Source organism: Microtus oregoni, unplaced genomic scaffold, assembly GCF_018167655.1.
Source record: "Microtus oregoni isolate MIOR12 unplaced genomic scaffold, Mior012 000008F_ref0000371, whole genome shotgun sequence".
In the NCBI taxonomy this organism is placed as follows: Eukaryota; Metazoa; Chordata; class Mammalia; order Rodentia; family Cricetidae; genus Microtus; species Microtus oregoni.
The window spans coordinates 6,901,041-6,924,834 of record NW_024543067.1 but is presented as its reverse complement, the minus strand read 5'-3'; the positions used below and the strand labels follow the sequence as shown (position 1 = coordinate 6,924,834).

Below are 23,794 nucleotides of genomic sequence, written 5' to 3'. Positions count from 1 at the left end.
AGAGCCCGACCACTTTCCCTGCTTTTGTAACAGAGAACATCTGCCCAGTCTCAGGGGACAGCGTCGCTCACGGCGACACGTTCCACACGAACAGAAGCATCCTCTTCACATGTGGCGGTCCCCCCAGAGCCTTCCTGGACTTGGAAATGTGCCCTTCTCAGTCATCCTACCCACAGCCTCCTAAGGGTGCGGGTTTTGTTTACGGCTTAAGCAAGGGAGGGATATTGCCCATGCAATGAGAAAGCAAGGCTCTTCCTAAGGGAAGCCGGCATGTTTGCGCTCCTCTGCAGAGACACTCAGCTTTTAGTCTTTTTTGTTTTGTTTTTCTTTTTTAATTGTTTTTATTGCACTACACATTTTTCTCTGCTCCCCTCCCTTCCTCCCCTAACCCCTTTTACCCTCTCCCATGACCCCCACTCTCCCAATTTACACTGGAGATCTTGTCTTTTTCTCCTTCCTATTTAGATCCACGTATGTCTCTCTTAGGGTCCTCTTGTTTTCTAGGTTCTCTGTGGTTGTGGACTGTAGGCTGGGTTTTCTTGGCTTTATGTCTAAAAGCCATTTTGAGTGGGTACATATTATGTTTGTCTTTCTGGGTCTGGGTTACCTCACTCAATTTTTTTTTCTAGATCCATCCATTTGCTTGCAAATTTCAAGATATCATTATATTTTACTGTTAATTATCAAGACAGGGTTTCTCTGTGTAACAAACAGTCTTAGCTGTCCTGGAACTAGCTCTGTAGACCAGGCTGGCCTTGGATTCACAGAAATCTGCTTGCCTCTACTTACAAGTGCTGGGATTAAAGGTGTGTGCCACCACCGCCCGGATCTTCCCCCACCCCCCTTTAAAGATAGGTTTTCTTTTTCTTTTCTTTCTTTTTCTTTCTTTCTTTTTTGGTTTTTCGAGACAGGGTTTCTCTGTAGCTTTGGTGCCCGTCCTGGAACTAGCTCTTGTAGACCAGGCTGGCCTCGAACTTCCAGAGATCTGCCTGCCTCTGCCTCCCGAGTGCTGGGATTAAAGGCTTGCGCCACCACCGCCCGCCCAAGATAGGTTTTCATTATGCAGCCCAGGTTGGTCTCAGACTCACAGAGATCTGCCTGATGCTGCCTCCTAAGTGCTGGAATTAAAAGCATGGGCCACTACACCAGGCTAGTTTTTAGTCTTACTATGCACAGAACAAGAGAGCGTAGTAGAACCCACCATGTTGACATTGAAGAAGCCATATATTGTTATCCAGGACTGGAGATGTGTCATTACGAATAGAAAATGGAGTATTTTATGACCAGGTTTCTAACAGAATAGGAGTTGCTTTGAGGGTGTAATATAAGCTATTAACAACAGAAAGGAGGTGCTGGAAGCAGCTTTGGAGCAGGTCTTCCCAAACCTGCACTGTCTTGTTCTCTCCAGTCACAATGAACTTCTTCCCTGGGCAGGCTTTTAAAAGGACAGGCTCAAGTGCTGTTCCCTCTCACCTGACCCAAGTGGGCTTGTAATAACAAATTACATCCCAAGGGCTGGAGAGATGGCTCAGTGGTTAAGAGCACCATATGCTCATCTAAATTCACCTGAATTCAATTCCCAGCAACCACATGGTGGCTCACAACCATCTGTAATGAGATTTGGTGCCCTCTTCTGGCCTGCAGACATGCATGTAGGCAGAATACTATATACACAATAACCAAATTATATCCCAGCGTTGAAGAGTTCAGTGAAGATATTTTCTTTTCATTATAAGTAACTAGGCAACAGAGAAATAACATAGTCAGTAAGTGTTTCCAAGCTTGAAGACTGGAGTTTGACCCACAGAAGCCAAGTTAACAAGCCAGGCATAGTGGTGTGTGTTTGTATTCCTAATGCTGGGGAGGTGGGGAGGGTCCCTGGGAGTCCCAGGGCATCCAACCTACTTGATAAGCTCCAGGGCTGGGGAACAATCTTGTCTCAAAACCAAAGGTAGATAGTATCTGAGGAGCAATGCCAAATGTCCTACACACATGTGCACACACACATATACACACACGCGCACGCACACACACACATATACACACATGCGCACGCGCGCGCGCGCACACACACACACACACACACACACACACACACACACACCAGGGAAGCAACATTACATTATGGACCAGATGAGAGTAACCTCATGAAATCGCCACATTTTACTAAAAACAGTCCAAGACCTTCTAGCTTGTTCACCATCCAGATTTACCGCCATCTTCCAAATAAGAGGTCTAACTGCTACTCACATCTCTTAAGATTTTGGATTGTTTCCAGGAGTACCTAACCTCTTCCTTGGAAGAGTTCTGCCATCTTCATGGTACATATCATCACAGATAGCCTGCCTAGCTCCACATGGAAGTTTCTGGGAGCCTGGTTACTCTGCCCGCATGCCGTCTAGAGTTAACTTGTTGAAAACCGTGTGATGTATTATCCCCATGGGTTCAGAAAGTGAGAGCGCATTTAATGCCTGGAAACTATGTTGTGATGTATCCAGGTAAACGAAAGACCTTTTTAGTACAGTTGTTGCTGGCAGAGGCAAACTTTTGAGACCTCTTCTCGTCCTCTCGCACTCTTCCTGATTTTTTTTTTTTTTAAATCCAGGTTTCCACAATCAGCCTGGATGACTAGACCAAATGCTGCTCGTTCAACCAGCTTGAAATTCTGAAAGAGCAACTGTGCAGCCATAACTCTGCAACACGTTTCTCGAAACAGTTAAGTACCATCTCCTTTCTTCAACTACCTCCCTGGGAATTTGGGTTTATAGGAACATTGCTGACAGCAAGCAGGAACAACTCCTAAGTCCAGCAATTTGTGAAAGTACAAAACCAAAACTAACCAGGTCTGGGATGTAGCTCAAGGCAGAACACTTGTGCCAGGCCCTGGGTTCCTGCCCCAGGACCCCAAAACAAACCCCCAAACAAGAACGTACTGGCACACTCATTAAGCCAAATGCTATTCAGCAGTAATAAGAATGAGAAGGGTTCTGCCTGGTGCTTTCTCGTGTATAGACCAAATGATGCTAAGACAGACACAAATGCTCAGCCTACCGGTAAGACTCGAGAGGCTGAAGTTGGGGTCGGAGTGGTGATGACTGACAAGGGAGAGGGCATGCAGGACCTCACTGTGGTGATGAAGGTATTTTAAGGCTGGTGGGGTTGGACATACAGTTACATGGTAGAGTACTTGCCTTAGGCTTGTAGTGATGCATTTGCTAAAAAAGTATTGAACCAAACACACAGATGATCTTTATGGTATAAAAAGTATATGCTTCAAAAAGTTGTATTTTTTTTTTTAAAGCTAAAGGGAACGAACTGGGTGTGGTGGCAGAGGTGAAGGCTGAAATAGGAAAGTTAGAAAGCAAAGTTGCCCTTAGCTACATAGAAAGTTTGAGGTCAGCCTGGGCTACATAAGACCTCTTATCGTGTGTGTATCAAGACAGGGTTTCTCCATGTATCCCTGACTGCCCTGCTACTCACTCTATAGACCAGGTTAATCTCAGACTCACAGAGATCCACCTGTCTGTTTCCCAAGTGCTGGGATTAAAGGTGTGTGCCAACACTGCCCGGCTTATTTTAAGGAAAGAGAAAAGGAAGAAAGGAAGGAAAGAAGGAAGGAAGCGAGGAAGAAAGGGAGGGAAGGAAGGAAGGAAGGAAGGAAGGAGGGAGGGATAAGGGACAAAGGAAGGGAGAAAATGAATTTTTCTGTTTGGTTTTTTGTTTGTTTTGCTTTGCTTTGTTTTTAAGGAACTGAAATTTCAGAGCCTCTAAAATGTGAAAAACAAAAACAAAGAAACTGTATGCTACAAGAGAATCATGCTTTGGATCTCTGGCTGGCCTGGAACTCACCGTGTGGAAGCAGCCTGGCCTGGAACTCGATCCACCTGCTTCTCCCTCCTGAGTGCGAACACGGGAACTGAAGGCACCACCACACCTGGTGAGGGATTCTTTTCTTTTCTTTTTGTATTTTTCATTTTCTTATGTTTTTGAGATAGAGACCTGTTAAGTAGCCTAGACTTGCCTCAAACTGCCATGTAGCCAAGCTGTTCTTAAACTGTCAGCAATCCTCCTGCCTCCTGCACTCCCACAAAAGGACTGAACCTAGGGCCCTCACGTGCTAGACAAGGCCTCCACTCCCCCTCCTTTTTCTTTTCTAAATTAAATTTTATTGCCTCTAGTTATGACAAACATCCAGCCAGAATACTGGACAGAAAATGCCACTGGAGGAGGGAACATCTGAGTGCTAGACTTGAAGAACGAACCAGGCTAGGAGGGGGGTGGGCTGGGGGTGGAGAGGAGGAGCTAGCCAGGAAACTATGAGAAAAAGCCAAATTGGTTTGTTTTTTTGTTTTTAAGTAGGAACACTTCACCAATTTGTGTGTCATCTTTCGGCAGGGGACATGCTAATCTTCGCCTCATTCCAATTTTAGTACATGCAAGGCCAAAGAAAACAGAGCCACAGGGCTTTAAAAAAACCAGCCACCTGCCCCTGAGTTTGGTCTGTTCCAAAGAGTGAGGAGGCTGGGGGCTTCAGACAGAGGGACTCATGGGATTGAAAGGGGACTCTGGCTAAAAACTGGATAGAGAGGGCAGGGACGGACAGAGTGAGTAGTGGAATCTAGTCAGAGTGAAGACGGCTGAGCCTCAATCACTGTGCAGAGGAAGCTTTCGATTATGCCTGGCATTGTAGGCCTGTAATAGTTGCTTAGCAGGCGGAGACAGGAGGATGGCAAGTTCAAGGCCTGCGTGAACTCCAGAGTGTCCCAGCACAGCCTGGACAGCAACAGTGTGACCTTGTTTCAAAAGGATATAGCTCAGTGGTAGATTAATTTGTCTAGAATGTTCTAACATGTTCAAAATCTTGGGCTTCATGCTCAGGACTACAAAAACAAAAAGAAATAACCAAGGAATGATGATGGGACAGGCAAGTCCCTAAACTCTGTCTTGATCAGTTGGGCCCAATGACCCAAGGTTGGCACAACACAGTGGCCAGTTCAATCCCCTCTCTCTCTCTTTATTTTTTTTAAGGAACTGCGATTTTACCTCAGTGGTAAAACACTTGTTTAGCATATGTGAAGCCCTTGGGTTTAATCCCCAGTACTTGACCAGAAAAAAAGAAAAAAAAAAAAAAAACCACTCATTTTTAAATTCAAATCTTCTGAAATCTGAATTTTAAAAGCATCGGCCTGGAAAATTTCTGTTTCTGCTGGAAAGGGGATTCCTACAGCCAGGCAAGCTTTAGCAAACAACAACCCATCCCATTCACTCATTCATCCATTCATTCATTCACTCATTCACTCATTCATTCATTCATTCATTCAGTGTCTAAGTAAGTATCAGCCAAACAAAGACAACTCAAAGCTCCCTGAAGCCTGACTGCCCTTTCTTGTGGTGATGGAGATGACACAGCTCAAATAAAGCCAACATCTCTCCCAAACAAGGACTGGTGAAAGCAGGTCCTAAAGGGTGAACATGGGAAAGGGAGCCGATGTGACGGATGCGCACAGTCCTGGTTTTCTGCCTCGGTGGCTTAGGGAGTTAGCAAGCGTGAGTACTGCTCTGGCTGGCCTGGAACTCACTATGTGTATTAGGCTAACCTTGAGCTCTCAGAGATCTGCCTGGCTCCACCGCCATGCCTGGAAGCATGGTAGAACCTTCGTGTTTTAGTCTCCCAGGGTGGCTATAACAAATCACCACAGATGGAGTACTTTAAAACCACCGACATTCCTTTTCTTGCATCTCTGGAATCAATCCCAATGTGGTTGGAAATCACCATGGCTGTTGCTCTGCTCCTCACTGGGCTCTGAGGAAGCTCTTTCTAGCTTTTGGAACTTCGCTGGTTTGGGGTTCTGGCATGCTAGGGATTGGACTGGAGCGCTTACAGATGCGCCGCTGCTGGGCTACCCCTAAGCTCCCCGTTTGGTTTTAGCTCAAGGCTGCAGAACTCCTTTGGCCTATCTCTCTCTTCATATGGCCTCCACGCATGCCTGTTTCTCTCTTTCATCTCTTAGAAAGACACATGTCATTGGCATTGGCACCATCTGGTAAAAGCGGAGTGATCTCATTTCAAGATTCTTAATTATATCTACAAAGATGCTTTCTCCAAGTTAAGATCATATTCACAGGCTCCTGAAGTTAGGACAATTGTTTCTTAAGGTGGGGGGTGATGGTCTTTATTTTATTTTAATTATCTAACCAAGCACCAGGTTTCTTTAAGGAGTCTTAATATTTAGTTTTGGTTCATCTCCCCACCTCCTCTCATCTCCCCAACCTTCATCCCAGTGTGTAGACCCTTCCACCTCTCTATTCCTCTCTCCCCTTCCATGTCACATGGTTTATTACCCACCCCTCCCCTAAGGCTTTTATTTTCTTTTTTGCCCCCTCATGCGTCTGTTTCTAGTTCCTCTCCCACAGTTGGGATGTTTTTGTTCACTTCTGTGTTCTGGAACAAGTTCATGCCCAGCCAGCCTGGCCTTGAACCCTTCAACTTTTGGCCTCAGCATCCCAATGCTGGGGCTACAGGAAGGATCACCAGGTATGAGTTTTTTTTTTTTTCTCTCTCTCTCTCGACGTAGCCCTGGTTGGCCTGGAACTCACAGAGATCTTCCTGTCTCTGTCTCCAGAGTGCTGGGATTAAAGGTGTTTACCTCCACACTCGTATGATTTTTAAAATAATGTTTGTAATCATGTATATGTGTTTGGATCTGTGTGTGGGTGTGCATAAGAATGTACTCTCTTGTCTCCCTTTTCTTCTCAAATAGTGCCCTAGCCATGCAGTGTTTTGTTTTGCTTTGCTTTTTATTTATTTATTTTTTTGAGACAGGGTTTTTCTGTGTATCCCTGTCTGTCCCGCAGCTTGCTCTGTAGACCACTTGCCTCTGTCTCTCGAGTGCTGGCATTAATGGCAACCACTGCCCAGCAAGATGCAGTGTTTTACGATACACAATTCAAACCACTATACCGAGCAATTTTAAACTATCAGACAGGTTCATACGATGCTCCTGTCTACACGGATGTATTTAAACTATCAGACAGGTTCATACGATGCTCCTTTCTCACACGGATGGATTTAGTGAATATTTGAAATATAAGAGTTGGTTAAAAAAAGAAAAAAAAAGAAATACAAGAGTTGGAACTGGGTCTGAGTTGATAGAGTGCTTGCCTGGCAAAAGCAAGACCTGATTTCAACCCCCAGTACGACAAATAAATAAATACATAACAAACTAGAAATAAGCTCTTCATCCAATGTACATAATGTGTGTTGATCTAATCTCCCCTCCCCCATTCCTTCCTTCCAATTCCTCCCCTGCCCCTTCTACCACTTTTCCCTGTCTCAAAACACCACAAAACAAAAGGAAGCCTTTTTTGGTTTTATGTTTCCGGAAGAAAACATTCAGAAAATGGCACACACTAAAAATTCAAGTCTTCCAAGGAAAGACGGGAGGAAGTCCCTGCTTCCAGCCTTTGTTAACGAAAACGCAGCAGAAGAGAGGAGGCCGCTTCCTCTGTATCCAACCCCGTGCGGTGGAGCATCCCATAATGTTCATTAGAGTCCTTAATCCACGCGATGATTATACATTTCATGCATTTCATCTGAACGACGCTTATCTCATTAACTTCCAGATGACTCACCCTATAAACCTCTGGCCATCACCATTCCCGCCTGAGTGGGCCATGTGCTGCCTTCCAGCTGACATCACTGGAAACCTTGTGTCTGTACCAAAGCTGCCCCGGGCCTCCATGACCTTTCTCCATGATGCGCAGCGGGGCTGGACTTCTCAAAGCTCAGAATATTCATGTCTGCTGCTCCGGCCCCATGCAGGCTACCGTTTTGAGCTCGGCCCATTCTTAGATGTTTATGAATACCCTACAGCAGCCCCATTGAAAATCAAGAAACGGATTCTGGCTTTCAAAAACTTTCCTGGGGCCAGTGAGCTGGCTCGGCAGGTAAAAGTGCTTGCAGTCAACCTGACGTTTTAATGCAAGCCTCAGAACACAACTGGCGGAAGGAGAGAACAAACTCCCACAAGCTGCCCTCTGACCTCCGTCCACACTTGTGTCATGATGTATTCCAAGCCCACTGTTGCACACTCACATTCACACGCAATACATAAAAATGTAATACAATGTTTAAAAGCTTTCCTGATCTGCTCCAGGATTTCAGGAAGCCCTGTGTGTCTGTTTGCTTCAGAGAAGGCCAGCAGGGCAGAGGGAGCCTGTCACTGCCTCCCGCTGATTCACAGATGACCTTGGAGAAGTCACCTGAGAAAAGTCTTACCTTAATGGCCATGTCTGCGTCGGTTCCTATGGTTCCTATGGGATCTGCAGTTGCCTCATCCCTCTGTAGCAGCACACTGGACCACCCAGATGCTGGAAAAAAAGAAAGCACATTTGAGCCAAGTGGATTTGTCCCAACCGATGGGAAGCTGCAACAGCTGCCATTCTGCAGATTCGAAACCCACGTGACTTGTAAGGGAACCCAGTGGTAGTGAGCATGTGGCTCCAGATCTGTCTGGTGGTCGCTGGTTGCTGGCAAAGCTTTGTTGCCAAGACACAGTCAGCTGGCACATCCTTTGTTTTCACTGAATTTCCAACTTCGGAGTCCTGTACAAGCCCTGTATCTTTTTGCTACTGTTTGAGACATGGTCTTGGGTAGCTCAGGTTCTCCTGGAGCTTGCTCTGTAGCAGAGGCTGGTTGAGCCCCTTGTTTCCACCCCCTGCCCCAGGTCTGGTATTACAAACCTGTACCACCAAGCCTGGCTTCGACTGTATTGCAATCCCAGGGTCTGCAAGAGACTAGAACGGTTTCCATAGGCATACAAGCCTCATAATGAGGCCTCACCGGGGACACAGAGTGAACCTCCAAGCACAGAAATACACACATCTAGTTCAGTACCCGGTAGAAGTGATTCCAGTGCTGGGCACGGTAGGCCATACCCTCAATCCCAGCACTATAGGATGCTGAAGCAGGGGGCTTATGAGTCTTTTGACAGCCTGGAATAATAGCAAGGTCAAAATCAGTCTAGATTGCTTACTAAGTTCCTGTCTCCAAACATTAAAAAAACAACAACCCGCAAAGCAACAACAAAATGACTCTAGATTAGTTCCCCTTTTCAGTTCCGCATACATACCAGAAATAACTAGTCCTTTACTGTCATATTTATTTGTTATTTATTTTAGTTTCATGGTTGCGAGACAGAGTCTTGCTATGTCTTCCAGACCAGCCTGGAATTCTTGATATAGCTCAGCTGGCCTCCAACTCTCAGCTACCCTCCTGTCAGCGCTGGGGTCACAGGTGTGTGACCCCATGACCAGTCTTGTTCGTTCCCTACATTGTCAGACTATCTGTGAATGTAGACATTTGGCAAGAGACAGTTTCGGGGCAAGGTGGAGATGGCAAGGCATGGCCATAATCCTAGCCCTACAGAAGCAGTAGCGGGAGGATTGTCCTGACCTCAAAGTCTACTTCAAAGGTTAAACATAGCAAGCTCTACAAAGTGAGTTCCCGGCCAGTCAGGGACACAGAGTGTCTCATGCCCCCTCCCCATTAAAAGAGTGAGAGAAAATGGATGTGGCATTTTAGCTTTTGAAATGTCAGTAGTGATAAGAGGATAGACATACTGATGTCCACAGAGGTCAGACGAGGGCATTGACTCCGCCGGAAATGAAATTACAGATGGTTGTGAGCCACTAGCTCTATAGACCAGGCTGGCCTCGAACTCACAGAGATCCGCCTGCTTCTGCCTCCCAAGTGCTGGGCTGAAAGGTGTGCGCCACCACCGCCTGGCTGCAACAAGTACTCCTAACCATTGAGTGATTGCTGTTTTTTGATAAATGTTATGTCAGTCAGGTTGCCTTCTTTGTATTTGTATCTATGGCCATAAATAAATCAGCTTTGGTCAGAAAAGTTTCTTTTTTGAAGTGGGTCACAGTAAACTGGTCAAAATACTGCAAGTAAGTAATTGCTGAATTCTCTCGCCTAAATCAACATCTATATCACTCCTTCCAAGGCTCAGGGAACATCACGGAAGAGGAGGAGGGAAGAATGGGCGCGTTGGAGAAAGGGCCCCGGGGTGTTGGGGAATGCTGACTCCCATGCATGAGATGATCACGACACTCACAGCAGCTGTAATGACAAGACCTGTACACAACGGGGTGGGTCAACATCCCACCACGGAAGAGGTAGAATCTTACAAGGCTCCACTCCATCCTGAGGATCCACAGGCAGTTGATGGTTGCAGGGGGAGGGAGAGACATTTTCTTCAGTGGTGTAGCCCCTGGTAAATGCCTAAGATGCAGTAAATAATCTTTTATCCATGCTCCTGTGAATAACACCAATTGAACTCATTGGTTCACATACAAGGTGCAGGTGTGTGTGTGTGTGCAGGTGTGCGCGCGCGCGCACACACACACACACACACACACACACACACAGTAAAGAAAATGTGGTTTCCTTATCACAGGGGAAAAGAAGAAGTGTGTCTAGAAGAGGGAATGAGCTTGAAAGAAGCTGGAACAAAAAGTAGGGATACTAAAAAGGACTTTTGAGAAAACCGATGTCCACAGACCAATGTTAAGTTCTCGTGAGGTGTCACGATGCATTTGTCTCCCGTGCTCAAAACTGCAGTGGTGACCTGTTCTTCACTGCTCTCTTATGTGGCACTGTCTGGTGAAAAATGAATAAGGTCTGAAGAGTCAAGATAGAGAGAAGAGCACCTGTGTATACATAGGAACTCCCAAGTATGCAGACTCCTAGGAAGACCATGTGGTAGCAATGTCAGAAGGTACTCAGCCACACTCTACACAGGATAGGGCTACAGGCCAACTTGATTTGAACAGTAGAGAGAAGGGGACCCCGTCATGATGAGGACTCAAAGATGCAAGACAACTGACAGCCTTTGTGGAGTGATTCTTATCCATCTGAGCACGCCACTTCCATCTTCAGAATGGTGACTGTCATCCTGCCGGGGTGTAAACACGGGCAGGAGGAGAGCTTGGGATGTTTGCGAGCCCTTTGGCTCCAGCACACTGCCAGAGACTTCAACATCTGCTTGCATGTCAAGTTCCAGAGAAGACTCTCTGTCCCACCAAGAGCCATGATTTATTACCATTGCACAAAAGCGCAAATAGCTCAGATGTGGAACGTGAAAAGACACTCCAGATGCACACGCCGCTATTATTAGTTACAAGGGCACAATCTCCTTTTATGTGAGGAACATATCTGAATAATTTGACCTAAGTTGTGAATTCTATTATACATGCATGCACACGCAAACACGTATTTCTATATAAAGTGATCCTCGCTTTAGCTTTTTGAGATAGGTCCTCATTATAACTCATGTTGGTCTAAAATTCACTATGTAGATTAAACTGATCTCAGCTGAGGTTGAAGCAAGCCTCCTGCCTCAGCCTCCAAGTATTAGCATGTGCCAACAGGCCCATCTCCATAAACTACTTTTTTCTATTTTGTATTAAAATTATTTTATTTATTTATGAGTGTGTGTATGGCAGAGGTGGGATGTCCAGAGAGGCCAGAAGACGGCATTGGATCCCCTGGAGCTGGAGTTTCAGATGGATGTGAGCTACCTGACAGGAGTACTAAGATTTGAACTTTTTTTTTTTTTTTGGTTTTTCTGTAGCTTTGGAGCTTGTCCTGGAACTAGCTATTGTAAACCAGGCTGGTCTTGAACTCACAGACTGGCCCTGTGACATTAGACAAGTTCTGTAATTCCCTTGACTTTCCTCTCTGTTCCTGAGATGGTCAGAGAAGCACCTTGAGTCATGAAAATGCCCAGAATTCAGAAAGGGGAGGAATTTCCCTCCTTACTTTTTAATTAATTTTGTTGTTGTTCCTCTAGGAAGCCTAGGTAGGTCTTGAACTTGTGGTCCTTCTGCCTCAGCATCCTGAGTGTTGGAATTACAGACCTGCATCACCACAGCCAGCTTCCCTTCACCTTTGAGAGAGGCTTTCCTTCAAAGCCATCCCCACCCCAACTGGTGCTCAAACTCCCATTGGTCAAAAGGCAATGTGAATCTATTTCTAAACCAGTCATAGAAAAAAAGATTAAAAGTATCAAAACTCCCCAGATCAATGTCCAGTGGTAGAGAGGCCTAGAAGAAAGAGGCCACCTAGAAATGGAACAAACGTGCAAAATGGGTTCTTGGGCAACAAGCAAGAAAGTGATGCCTACGAGATGAGCAGCCAGTGTAGTCTGTCATGAGACGACAAGCGTGTAGATGGCCAGTTAGAAATGCACATTTGAATGCATGAGCACTAGGGCCCTGTTGGGACTCAGCCCTCCAGGACCAAATCTTCTAAGGCAGCATCTAACCTCAGCCATACAATGGTGTCTCCATCCTCACTGCTGGGGGCTGAGGTCCCTGACACTTAGGCTGGCGATTCTGCAGACTGATGACTGAGCAGTGCCGACAGTACAAAGGGGGAATGTTGCAAATGCAAGAGCCAAAGTTACCTTGGTCTACCTTTAATCTGCTTAATATCCATTTATCACCTACCTCTGTGCCTGTCTTAATAGTCTTTGACTGTGAGGTAAAGCTTTGGGATGTAGTACCTAAAAACCCATTAATTTCCCCCATCCCCAAGGCTAAGCACCCAATAGATAATGCCTAAAATCTACAGCAGAGCAATTGCTGCTGAAACCTGCCCACTCGGTGCCCCCGCCAGTGTGTTGTTAAATGCACTGATTTGTGTCTGCCTCTCGTTCCATGACCACAGAAGTTCATGTCACTGCTTCCATGGTGAGTCATGTCATTCGGGGCAAGCTGAGTCTGTGTTTAGGCCACGTTCACTCATTTGGCTTAGAATACAGTGTCTTTTATTCTTTCTGGAGCATACCCTGTGTTTTGCATCAGCAGAACTCACAGTTCTGACCTTTAGCCTCATTTATGGGGACATGAGTAGGGAGAGACCTGTGTGTCTAACATTCTTTGCTGTCAAGGCTGCCTCGCTGGCACCTGTGGGCAGGTACTGGGTCTGAGGTATATACTTAGTTTTTATTCCAAAGAGAAGTGTTAACTTAGGAGAGCCAGTTTGGGGGATCGGGAACTGGGAGTACTCAAAAGAGAGAAGAGGGATGAGGCTAAAGGTAGGAGCACAAGACGTGGGAACACAGTCCTGTGTCTTAGCCGATTCCTTCTAGGCCAAAGTAAGGACAGACTGTGGTTGGCCCCATGCTCCGGGGCTGGGGAAAGACCACATGGAGATGCTATGGACAGACAGATAGAAATCACCCTGGTGGTGGGTGTGTGAGCTTGAGTGTTTGAGGGTAGAACCTGCCACTCCCCAGCTCCATCCCTGAGTGCTCACAGTGAGCCCAGCACCCCCTGGAAGCTCATTAGCTTCAGCCCACACTGAATAGGAACTTCCGGAAGAGGCCTCAAGGCTGCAGACTTTGCCGCTGCTGCCTCTCTGCAATGAGTCCCCAGTTTCTGCATCACCTTCCCATGGTCGCTGTTTCTCCACTGCACAAGGTCACACGCATAGGACAGCTGGTGTGAACTGAGAACAAGGTGAACCACAAACAGCGTGGAGAATCAAGGCCCCCAGTGATGTCTTCCATAGTTAGGCTCATGGAAAGCGTGGAGAGGATGTAGGAGACCCTCGCGCTATAGAGACCGCTCTTGCTTGCTGGGACTCTCTGGATTCCTTCTCCAAGGCTTTAGATCTTGCCCAGCGCAGTTCAGACCCTAATCCTTCGTAGTTTTTCTCCACCTAATCAACCCATCGACATTGGCAGCCATGGAGCAGCAGAGGTGTCCAATCAGGCCTTTGAACTCTGTGCTTCTGAGGAGAAAAGAGCCAGGTGTCTTCCTGGGACACAAAGTCAACTAACCCACGCAGAAGATCAGCTCATGGTGAAATCACAGCGTTCTGTCATGGAAAAGACTGGGCTGAGGGACCGGGTCCCATAGTCTTCCCTCTCATCCTCACCAGGACCTCTGTGTGGAGAGCCTCAGGATCGATCTTTTAATTGCCTTTGGCTCAGAGGATTTTCAAAACATCTCATTCTGTTCTTGGAGGAGTTCTCAGCTGGGTGGTTACAAAAAATGAGCGGAACTTCAGAACAATGATTTGCCTTTAAACACGGGCTCTCTCGGAAGCCTCACCCGAGGATCAGCTGATGGGGCCTGCTTCCTCTGGCTAGGAAGCCCTGCCCAGGGTATAGAGGAGTAGAGCAGGATGTCACCCACCCCGCCCAACCTGTTCCAGGTAGTGTCTCATCCTTCCTGAGGCCCTGCTTTCTCCTGCTTGGGGCGGAAGGGCAAGCCAGGCCCTGAGAGAGCTGGTAGAAGCAATGGTGGCAGAGGCCTTCCTCCTTCAGGGATGCCTCTCAACCTGGAGGGTTCACTGGGATAGAGAATGCTTCCCCTTTAAATGACAAAGGTTTTCCTCCAAACTGGCCTAGAGATCTACAACCCCAGGAGGAGCATTTTGCTTATCTTGAGCGATGGGGACAGGATTCTTGAGGACAGGGTGGAAGAGAAGAGAGGATTTCTTAGGCTGACGTCTTTGAGTTCTCAGAGCTCGACTCAAAGGAAACTGTTATCATCGTTTTAATTAGATCCTCATTTACTTGTAATTATTCCTTGCCTACAATTTCGTAACCCATCCCTCTCCCCCAAACAAAAAAAGGTCCCTGGTGTGTCTTTTAGTCTATAGGGAAACCAGAAGAATCAATATGCAATCAGTTTCTTAATTGTTAAAACACACCTACCCCTCAGCAGGGCCTCAGTCAAGAGCTAGCTATAGCACAGAAGCCTGCTACTCAAGTCTAACGGGGAGATCAGATGTAATAAACAGATATACATGGTTACCAACTGAAATAGCTAATACAACTGTGGGGTACCCAGAGCACACACAGCCTTGCTGGCCCCCAGATCCGGGCCCATGCAATTCAAGAAATGTTAGGGGCTGCTCTGTGTGGCAACCAGGATCCAAACAGCAGAGAGAGAGAGAGAGAGAGAGAGAGAGAGAGAGAGAGAGAGAGAATGCTTCAAAAAGCTGAGTGTGAGGGTGGCATGCCTATAATCCTAGCTCACAGTGACAGGCAGATCCCTGGGTCTGGCTGCCTAGCCATCTAGTCTAGTCTACTGGAGAATTACAGGCCAATGAGACATGGTTTCAGAATACAAGACAGAGGATGCCTGAGAAATGAGATGTGAAGTTGTTCTTTGGCCTACATACACACACACACACACACACACACACACACACACGTGCGCGCTCACTCACTAATGTGTTGCTGCACAGACACTCATTCACTTATATGTCACTGCACACATACTTATATGCACACATACATATATGTATCCACTCATACACATACATACATGCACACACACTAACACACACACACGAGCATAGACATGTACACATATACATGCATACACTTAGAGGCACAGAGGCACACCTACTAAAATACACACCTATGCATGCACACATGCATATACTGACACACATGCATACATACCTACACTAAAATACATACACACAAATACACACACACACACACACACACACACACACACAGCTCCAGGGCACAGTGCTCCGGGAATCTAGGACAGTCTCACTTGCAGAGGAGCACCAGAAGAGCAGAACTCCAGGAAGACAGAAAAGATGAAGGGAACAAAAGCGCCCTAGGCCTCTGAGCTTCATCTTGGGGTTAGAAACCCAACCGAGAGCCCAGGGCAAACTCTCCACGGTGTACCAGGGATGAGAAGACAGTCTGCTGTTTCTCCCTGACCCTCTTCCTCTAAGCGTGAGGTAAGGCAGAATGACACTGTTCATAAAAATAGCTATTGCTTCATAAGTATCTGCCATGTGTCTTTAATGCTCTGAACTTCATATATATTATACCACTAATGTTTTTAAAACCACCAACTTGCCTTGCATCCACAAAGCTCTGGTTCCATTACCAGCACCACACATAAACCCAGCATGGTGATAGATGCCTGTAGTCCTAGCATTTGGTGGATGGAGGCAGGAGAATCAGGAGTTCAGTAACATCCTAGACAACACTGAGACCTCAAAGAGAGCCTGGGATACCTGAGCCTGTCTCAAAGAAAGGCAGGGAGATGCTCAGTAGTTAGGAACTCCTGCAGCTGTTGGGAGGACCGAATACCTGAGTTCAGTTCACAGCACCCATATGAGCTAACAGGACACCCTCTTCGGGCCTCCTCAGGCATACATATATGCCGCACACACACATAAATAAAATTAATAAATAAGTAAATCCCTTTTTTTTCTTCTTCAAGAAAGGGTTTCTCTGTAGCTTTGGAGCCTGTCCTGGAACTCGCTCTGTAGACCAGGCTGGTCTCAAACTCACAGAGATCCACCTGCCTCTACCTCCCGTGTGCTGGAATTAAAGGCGTGTGCCACTACCACCTGACTTTCAATAAAAAAAATCTTAAAACAATAGCAGAACCCAAGTTAAAGAAAAAGAAAGGCACCATTACTATTTTATTTTTATGAAATTAGTAGATAAAAATGAGGCTTCAAGCTGGTATGATAACTTGTGCCTATAATCCTAGCACTCAAGAGGCCGAGGCAGGAGAAATCGCCTCAAATTTAAGGCCAGCGTGGGTAATATAGAGAGTGTCAGGCTAGTTTAGGCTACAGAATGAGACCTTGTGATGTGGGAGTGTCATATATCAATCTGTTGATTTCATTGGTTAAGTAATAAAGAAACTGCTTGGCCTCATAGCTTAGAACATAGGTGAGTGGAGTAAACAGAACAGAATGTGGGAGGAAGAGGAAGTGAGCTCAGACTCGATAGCTCTGCTCTCTGAAGCAGACGCTATCAAGCTCAGGCCCAGGATGGACGTAGGCTAGAATCTTTCCCGGTAAGACTGATGCTACACAGATTATTAGACATGGGTTGATTGGGATATGAGAATTAGCCTGTAAGGGCTAGAGTTAATGGGCCAAGCAGTGTTTATAAGAATAAAATTTGTGTGTTGTTATTTTGGGGCATAAGCTAGCCGTTTGGGAGCCGGGCGGGATGAAAAGCAGGCCCGCAGCTCCTACTACAACCTTGCGTCAAAAACAAACAATAAAACCAAAGACCGAGGGGAATAAAGGAACTTTCAAGAGATCAGTAGTTTACCTCGTACATAATAGACTGCACACTCACAGCCCAGGCCCATACTTGTACAAGTGTGCAGATGAGTGTGTGTGTGTGTGTGTGTGTGTGCGCGCACACACACACGTGCATACAGGCTTGTGCATATGTGGTCACGAACCTAGCTCCATCTGCCCAGAGGACATATGCCTCCTCTCAAGGGGAAGAGCTTTCTTCACTACAGCATCGAGAACTGGGTCAGAAACCCGGGTGTTTCATCACCTGCTCTATTCTCGAAGGTCTTTTCAGCATCCTTCTATTTAGGAAGGGGAGACAGATTCCAATTACAGGAAAAGGAGAGCAGAAAAGTTGCCTGATGCAATTTTAAGAAGACCCTTGTGGTCTAAACTCATTTTGAAACCAGTTGTTTCTGCAGGCCTGTGCTTAGAAATTAAGGCCCCTTTAGGCAACAGAGTGACCAGTAGGCATCTCAAGGGCTGCTGTGGGACAATGGTTTTACCCTGTAAAGATTTGTTTCTTGTACTTGTTTAATAAAATGCCGATTGGCCAGTAGCCAGGCAGGAAGTAGAGGTGGGGCAACCAGGCAGGAAGTAGAGGCAGGGAAATGAGAAAAGGAGAAATCTGGAGTCAGTCTGTAGTCGTCACCCAGCCACAGAGGAGGCCAGACACAGCAAGCAGGATGTGACTGCCTTGCCGAAAAAGGTACCAAGCCACATGGCTAACACAGACAAGAATTATGGGCTAATCTAAATTATAAGGGTTAATAAGAAGCCTGAGCTAATAGGCTAATCAGTTTATAATTAATGTAGACCTCTGTGTGTTCCTATGGGACTGAATGACTGCAGGACCGGGTGGGACAGAAATATCTGTCAACAAAGGGCTGTTCCCCAAAAGAGTTTCCACTTGGGGCAGGAGACTAACAACCTAAAAGCTGGTTTACTCTTTAAATCTTTTGTAAAGATCTATATTCAGTGGGGCTTCTCTATGGGTCCAGTAAAAAATTCTGCTATACTTTCTATACAGCTGAACAGACAGGTTGGATGGCCTGGTTTGCTTGGGTGGAAAGATAATTGATATTTATACACACACACACACACACACACACACACACACACACACACACACCCCAAATCCACCCAAGCCACAATCTTAGATCCAATCTCCATTCAGATAAAATGCCTTAGCCAGTAAATAAAACTCCAGGACTGGAGAATTGGTTCGGCAGCTAAGAGCATTTGCTGCCTTTGCAGGGGTTGAGGGTTCAGGTCCTAGCACCCACACAGCAGTTTAGAGCAGTTCAGCTGACTCTAAATCCAGTCCCATGCGATCTCATGCCCTCTTCTGGATTCCTTAGATCGCTGCACAATGTGCCATGCAGAGTAGGCAAACAATCACACGCCATTAAAAAAAATGCTAATAATTAAAACTCCAGGGCACTTAGTGACGGGGACATACTTGGATTCTTGAGAAAGTCAGCCACCTAAGTTGTGTGCCTTCATTTTCCTGTCTTGGCACATCAGGCTGAAGGCAACCATGGCAGAGAGAACCCTTGGAGAAACTTCTTTCTCCACCTTCCAAAGTCACACCCTCCACTCCTACGCCAGAGCATAAGCCTCTGAAGTCCCCATTTCAGGCCTGTGTCCTCTCTCACGTCCATCAATAACTTTCCAAAATGCAGCTGTGGTCACATCCTTTTCCACCTGTATTTCTGTTGTGTGTCAGGAAGGGGCTAGGATATGGATGCAAAGGTCCGGCCCTGTTCTCAGGCATCGCCACGCAATACGGGCGGTGAGTTTCTCCTTGGCCACCTGATTTCCACCATGCCCCATCTTCTGGCCTTCCGTACCATAGATATCTTCCCTAGTTAGGTGGGCAGGATGTCACACATCTACCCAAAGTCCTAGATGTCTTTCCAGACTTCTTCTCCTGCTCTGGCTTTGGAGGGACATAGTACAGTGGACCCATTTAGGCATCCAGAAACCCACTTGGAACATACAGAAAAGGATTAAAAATGCCTCTGTGTTAAATTCAGGAAAGGTCTGAGGGTAATCCTCAGACCCCCTTGACCAAATGGCAACCCTTCTAGCTTGGAGCCATGTTATGGCAGGTTGTCATGGCAATTTTAGCACATAAATACATATGGGTACCACTAGGCAAAGGCACAAAACGAGAAAGCCCTGACCCACAGCTGGTATGGGCAGAGGGCAGATCACAGAATCAGGTGAGTGGTAAGGTTGTATTGCCAGTGCCTCCCATCAGGGTCAGGCCCAAGGAAGGGAGGGACACCACTGGGAGAGAACAGATGTGAGTACCGGGCAGGAGCTTAGAAAGGTTATGTGTAGGAGTAGCAGAGGGGTTCGGACTGCAAAGAAAATAAGGATGAGCAGAGAAAGATGAGTAATGGAGGATGGGGAGGCAGGAGGTGGTCAGAATGGATTCCAGGACTTGGCTGGGTTGTTAAACGCTATCAGCAGCCAGTCTGCGATGTGTGTGGGAGGGAGGTGGAGCAGTTTGTTTCAAGGATTTGAGTCTGAGCAGTTACGGGCTGGATATGCTGAAGGCAGTAGATTATTTTACGATACAGAGTTGTTTTTTATTCTAGCCTGCTTGTATGATTGGGAACAGACGAGGCTAATAGTTACCAAAGTTAAAAGCTCCACTGGGAGTCTGGTTTGATCTACTGCAGAAGTCAGGAGCTGGACCCCAGCTGCTGTCAAAGCTGATCTGGGATGCACCCACAAGACAGCACAAGAGCATTTACAACCAGAAGTCATCCTTCCTCGATCCGCAGCGTGCACAAGCTCATCCAGCTCGTGGACATGGCTGCAAAGTCTTGGAGTGCACACAACTCACAACGACACAGTGTCAATCTGGTGACTGGCTAGATGGTGGGGAGAAAGGAATTAATGTCACTTCCTCCTCTCCTCCCTCCCTCCGGCTATGAAAAAGAATCCCGTTTGGCTGGCTCCATCTCTCTCCCTTCCTTGACTTTTAAAGAGAGTTCAGCATTTGCCAGCCCAGTAGCTGGGCCTTTATAATAAAAATTTGGAACATTATATAGAAAGAAGCAAGCTTAGAGGCAGGAGGAAAGCTGAATGGGGGAAACACAGCTGCAAAGATGCCTGGTTCGAGACACAGAAACAAAGAAAGGGGAGAGAATTGGAGAGGAAGGGAGGGGTGGAGGGGGGATGGAGGGAAGGGAGCGCAGTAGATGCTGACTGCCTTGGACTCTTGCCTGTTAAGGACACTCCCACCCACACAGACGTGTTCTGGGTTCTGACTGTGGACTCCAGGGGATCAACTCCTGTACAGCTGCTTTTCCTGTCATGACGGATGATACCCTGCCAAAGCCTTCCTTCCCTAAGCTGCTTTTTGTCAGGTATTTTGTGGCAGTAAGTGATACAAGATCTTTGGAGACACTGAGATACAATCGATGTGCCCCACACAGCTAGTGTCAAAGGGCACTAGCAATTTACCATGTAATCAAGAGGCTGGAAATGACAGCAGATTTTCAGGGTTCTTCTGTGTGCACTGCCATGTCCTCAGCTGAGGTTGGGAACAACAAATCTCTCTTAGCCTTTGCATTGTCCCTGAGATCAGTCAGAGGCCCTGAGAAGGGTCTTTCACCCGAATGATGTATTGAAGGTGACCCGTTGTATGATAAACACTAGACAACAAAGCTTACTATTAATAAGATTAAAAGTCCATTCCTCTGATGAATGTGAGAATTCAAGGTGAATAGAAATTTGGAGGCATAATTATAAGAGGTGACAGAGTCAAAGAGGGCCTATCATCTTGATCCCAAGAAAAAAGCAGACAAGAACCAGACCCTGCCCACAGCATCATCTAAAGTTGGAGAACATTTCTTATCCGTTCTGAGCACATGACCCACAACCACTTGCCTCTGTGATCACCATGGGAACAGATGGCAGAAGGGTACAGCCTATTTCTTCTCTTTCTTTCTTTCTTTCTTTCTTTCTTTCTTTCTTTTTCTCCCCCTCCCCTCTAAGATAGGGTTTCTCTGTGTAACACCTCTAGCTGGCCTGGAACTCACTTTCTAGACCAGGCTGACCTTGTATTCCAAGATCTGCATGTCTCTGCCTCCCAAGTGCTTGGATTAAAGGCGAGTGCCATTACCGCCAGGCTTGGAAGTTCTTTGTTTGTTTGTTTTTGTTTTTTTGTAATATGGGATTACATAATAAATCTGGAAAAATATTAGATATGATCTATCATTCAAAAATCCCGTAGATTGACGAGGGATGGCAAATGAGAACAGGGTACACGACAGGGCCAAAGAGTTGCAGCAAATACCCATGTGATTGCTATGCAAAATTAGTCAAAATGGGCTTTTCAAAGTCAAAGAAATGATTAATCTCGTAAATCAATGTATCTGGAATTAATAAATTCCTACTCAAATTGAAGTGATTATTGTTTCTGATACAGGCTGGGAGTGTGACTCAGAGGTGCAGTGCTGTCCCCCATGTATCAGGCCTTGGATTTGATCTCTGGCGCCCCAAAAAGTTTCCATGAAAAGAGACGGCACTTGGGGCAGTGGGCAAACTGTTTGGGAACCCCACGACTTACACAAACAGTCAAGTATGGCGGTGTGTGTCTGGAACCCCTGACTGAGTACCAGGGAGAAAGAGTGATCATGGGGGATTGCTTGCTAAGTAGTCTTGTTGAAATGGAAAGTTCTGGATTCAGTGAGAGATCCTGCCTCAAAAGACGTTGTGGAGAGTGTTGGAGAGAGACACCAGACTGCCAAGCTCTGTTTCCCATGACAGTAACCAAAATAGCGGGGAGAGGCTCCCAAGTGAAGCCAAGCACTGGGAGTGCAAAGCGGAGAAAGAGGAGACAGGACAGGAAGGAAGGCTCCGCCTCACAGAGTGTCAACATTTGGAAACGTGTTTTCGAAACTAAGTCATAGGCCCAGCCCAAGGCTTGCTTTAATTGGCACAGACAAGGGGATTAGAGAATCTAAGTCAGGGAGGCTGTCGCCCGGAGAAGCTGCGCCTGGATGTCAGAGAAGACGCTGGGAAATAATCTTGAGAAATTCCTGTCAGAAAGTCGGCAGGAACCTTTAGTGGGAGGCACCTACGGCCTTTTATTTTCAGAATTCCTCTGTTAAAGGCCACCAGAAAGACTGAGTTCTGTTCCCAGCATTGACAGCTAAAGTAAGACAGATCAGAATGTCAAGGCCAAGAAAATGACTGTAAAATTGGGAGGTTTGCTATGAACTGTAGCAGAATAATTCAGGAAAACACATATAATAACATCTAATCAAATCTACTTTCCCCCCAAGCTTTCTCTCGGCTTTTATGCCCTTCAGTTTCTCTAGTGCCGACTCAAAGAACACATTATTCCAAGGTTTTATTAGACATTAGCTCTCTTTGTATTTTGAAGTCCAGCCCCAGGTTAATTGTTTTCAGATCTGGGTCTTGGTGGTGATGGGGTTCATATTTCTTTTGAATTTAATGAAGAATTACCAGTTGGAGCCAGTTTAATGAGGTGAGAGAGATGTCAGATTAGCTGGGAGGTCCATGGCAGGATAAAAGACAACTCAAAAGAGTTTTATAAAGCAATTAAACAGATTCCACATGGGGATGAAAATCCGAAATGCATTCTACCTCATTGCAGGTAGTAAATGCTTAGTTTAGAGCATTTACTCTTTCTAAATCTGCTTTCTAAAATCTGAACAAACAATCTTCCTAGAGTCATAAAGCATAAATCCATTAATAAGAAGGAGCTGCCTTGTATTTCCTGTGATTTGGGCTATGAGAGGTTGGGCCTGGGGTCTCACATGTGCTAAGCAGGGCAATCTACTATGGAGCTCCACTTGCAGCCTTTCAGGACTAAGTCGTCATGTGTATACTATTGTGAATCAATTAATCAGCTAACTAGCTTTCTTTTCTTTTTTTTTCTTTTATTGTTTCAATATTTATTTACCTTGATGTGTGTGTCTCTCTGTGTGGGGGTGACCAGGGAGGGCAGAAGTCAGTGTCAGATCCTCTGGAGCTGGAGTAACAGGCAGTTGTGAGTTCCCTGGTCCTGGGAACCAAACACGGGTCATCTGGAAGAGCTGCGTGTACTCTTAGCTCCTGAGCCATCTCTCCAGCCTCAAATCAATGTATTTACTTTCAGTGCTGAGAGGGTCCCAGAGCCCAGGTGTATGCTAAGCAAGTGCTTTATTACTCGGCCATCTCCTGAGCCCTGCACTGTGTTTAAAACACCGGTCGCTTGCAATGACGCTACAGATAAGGAGATGTTCAGAATTGTAATTTTTACTTCAAGGTTCATCCAAGAGACTACACTATGCATCACAACACTGATTTATTGTATCTACCCCAATAGTATTATTACACCCAGATGGGACCAAGGCTTTCAAAAGCAGTGGAGGAGTTAGTTTTAAAAAAATGGCCAAGAACAAATGGAGAGGCCAAGCCATACACACCCTAGGAGGATTTTCAGCATTCCACCAGGCCTCTAGGCTTTTGAAAAATTTTTTACCTCCTGATGCTAAGAAAAGAAAAGGTGGTAATTTATTCAATAAATTCACAGCTCAATCATGTGGGTTTGTAGAAATTATTTCCTCGGTGCTAACGGGCACCCTTATTCATGGTTTTATGTAAAATATCTTAGGAGGGATATTCATACCCAGTGTGATCCTGGGGCCCAACCTCAGACCAAATTTT

At 46.1% G+C, this 23,794-nt stretch overlaps 1 protein-coding gene and 1 non-coding gene across 4 annotated transcripts in view; both read right to left on the bottom strand.

Annotated features, from left to right (window-relative positions):
- The window catches only part of Palm2akap2 (PALM2 and AKAP2 fusion), a 414,772-nt gene that overhangs the window by 113,133 nt on the left and 277,845 nt on the right, over nt 1–23,794 (bottom strand). For all 3 annotated transcript variants that reach the window (XM_041657131.1, XM_041657133.1, XM_041657132.1), the window contains exon 6: nt 8,279–8,370. In XM_041657131.1, the coding sequence (XP_041513065.1) occupies nt 8,279–8,370 (92 nt within the window). The remainder of the gene's footprint in view (nt 1–8,278; nt 8,371–23,794) is intronic.
- Nucleotides 4,351–4,452, bottom strand: LOC121452060. The gene has a single exon (XR_005974796.1). It is a non-coding gene; the product is annotated as a U6 spliceosomal RNA (small nuclear RNA).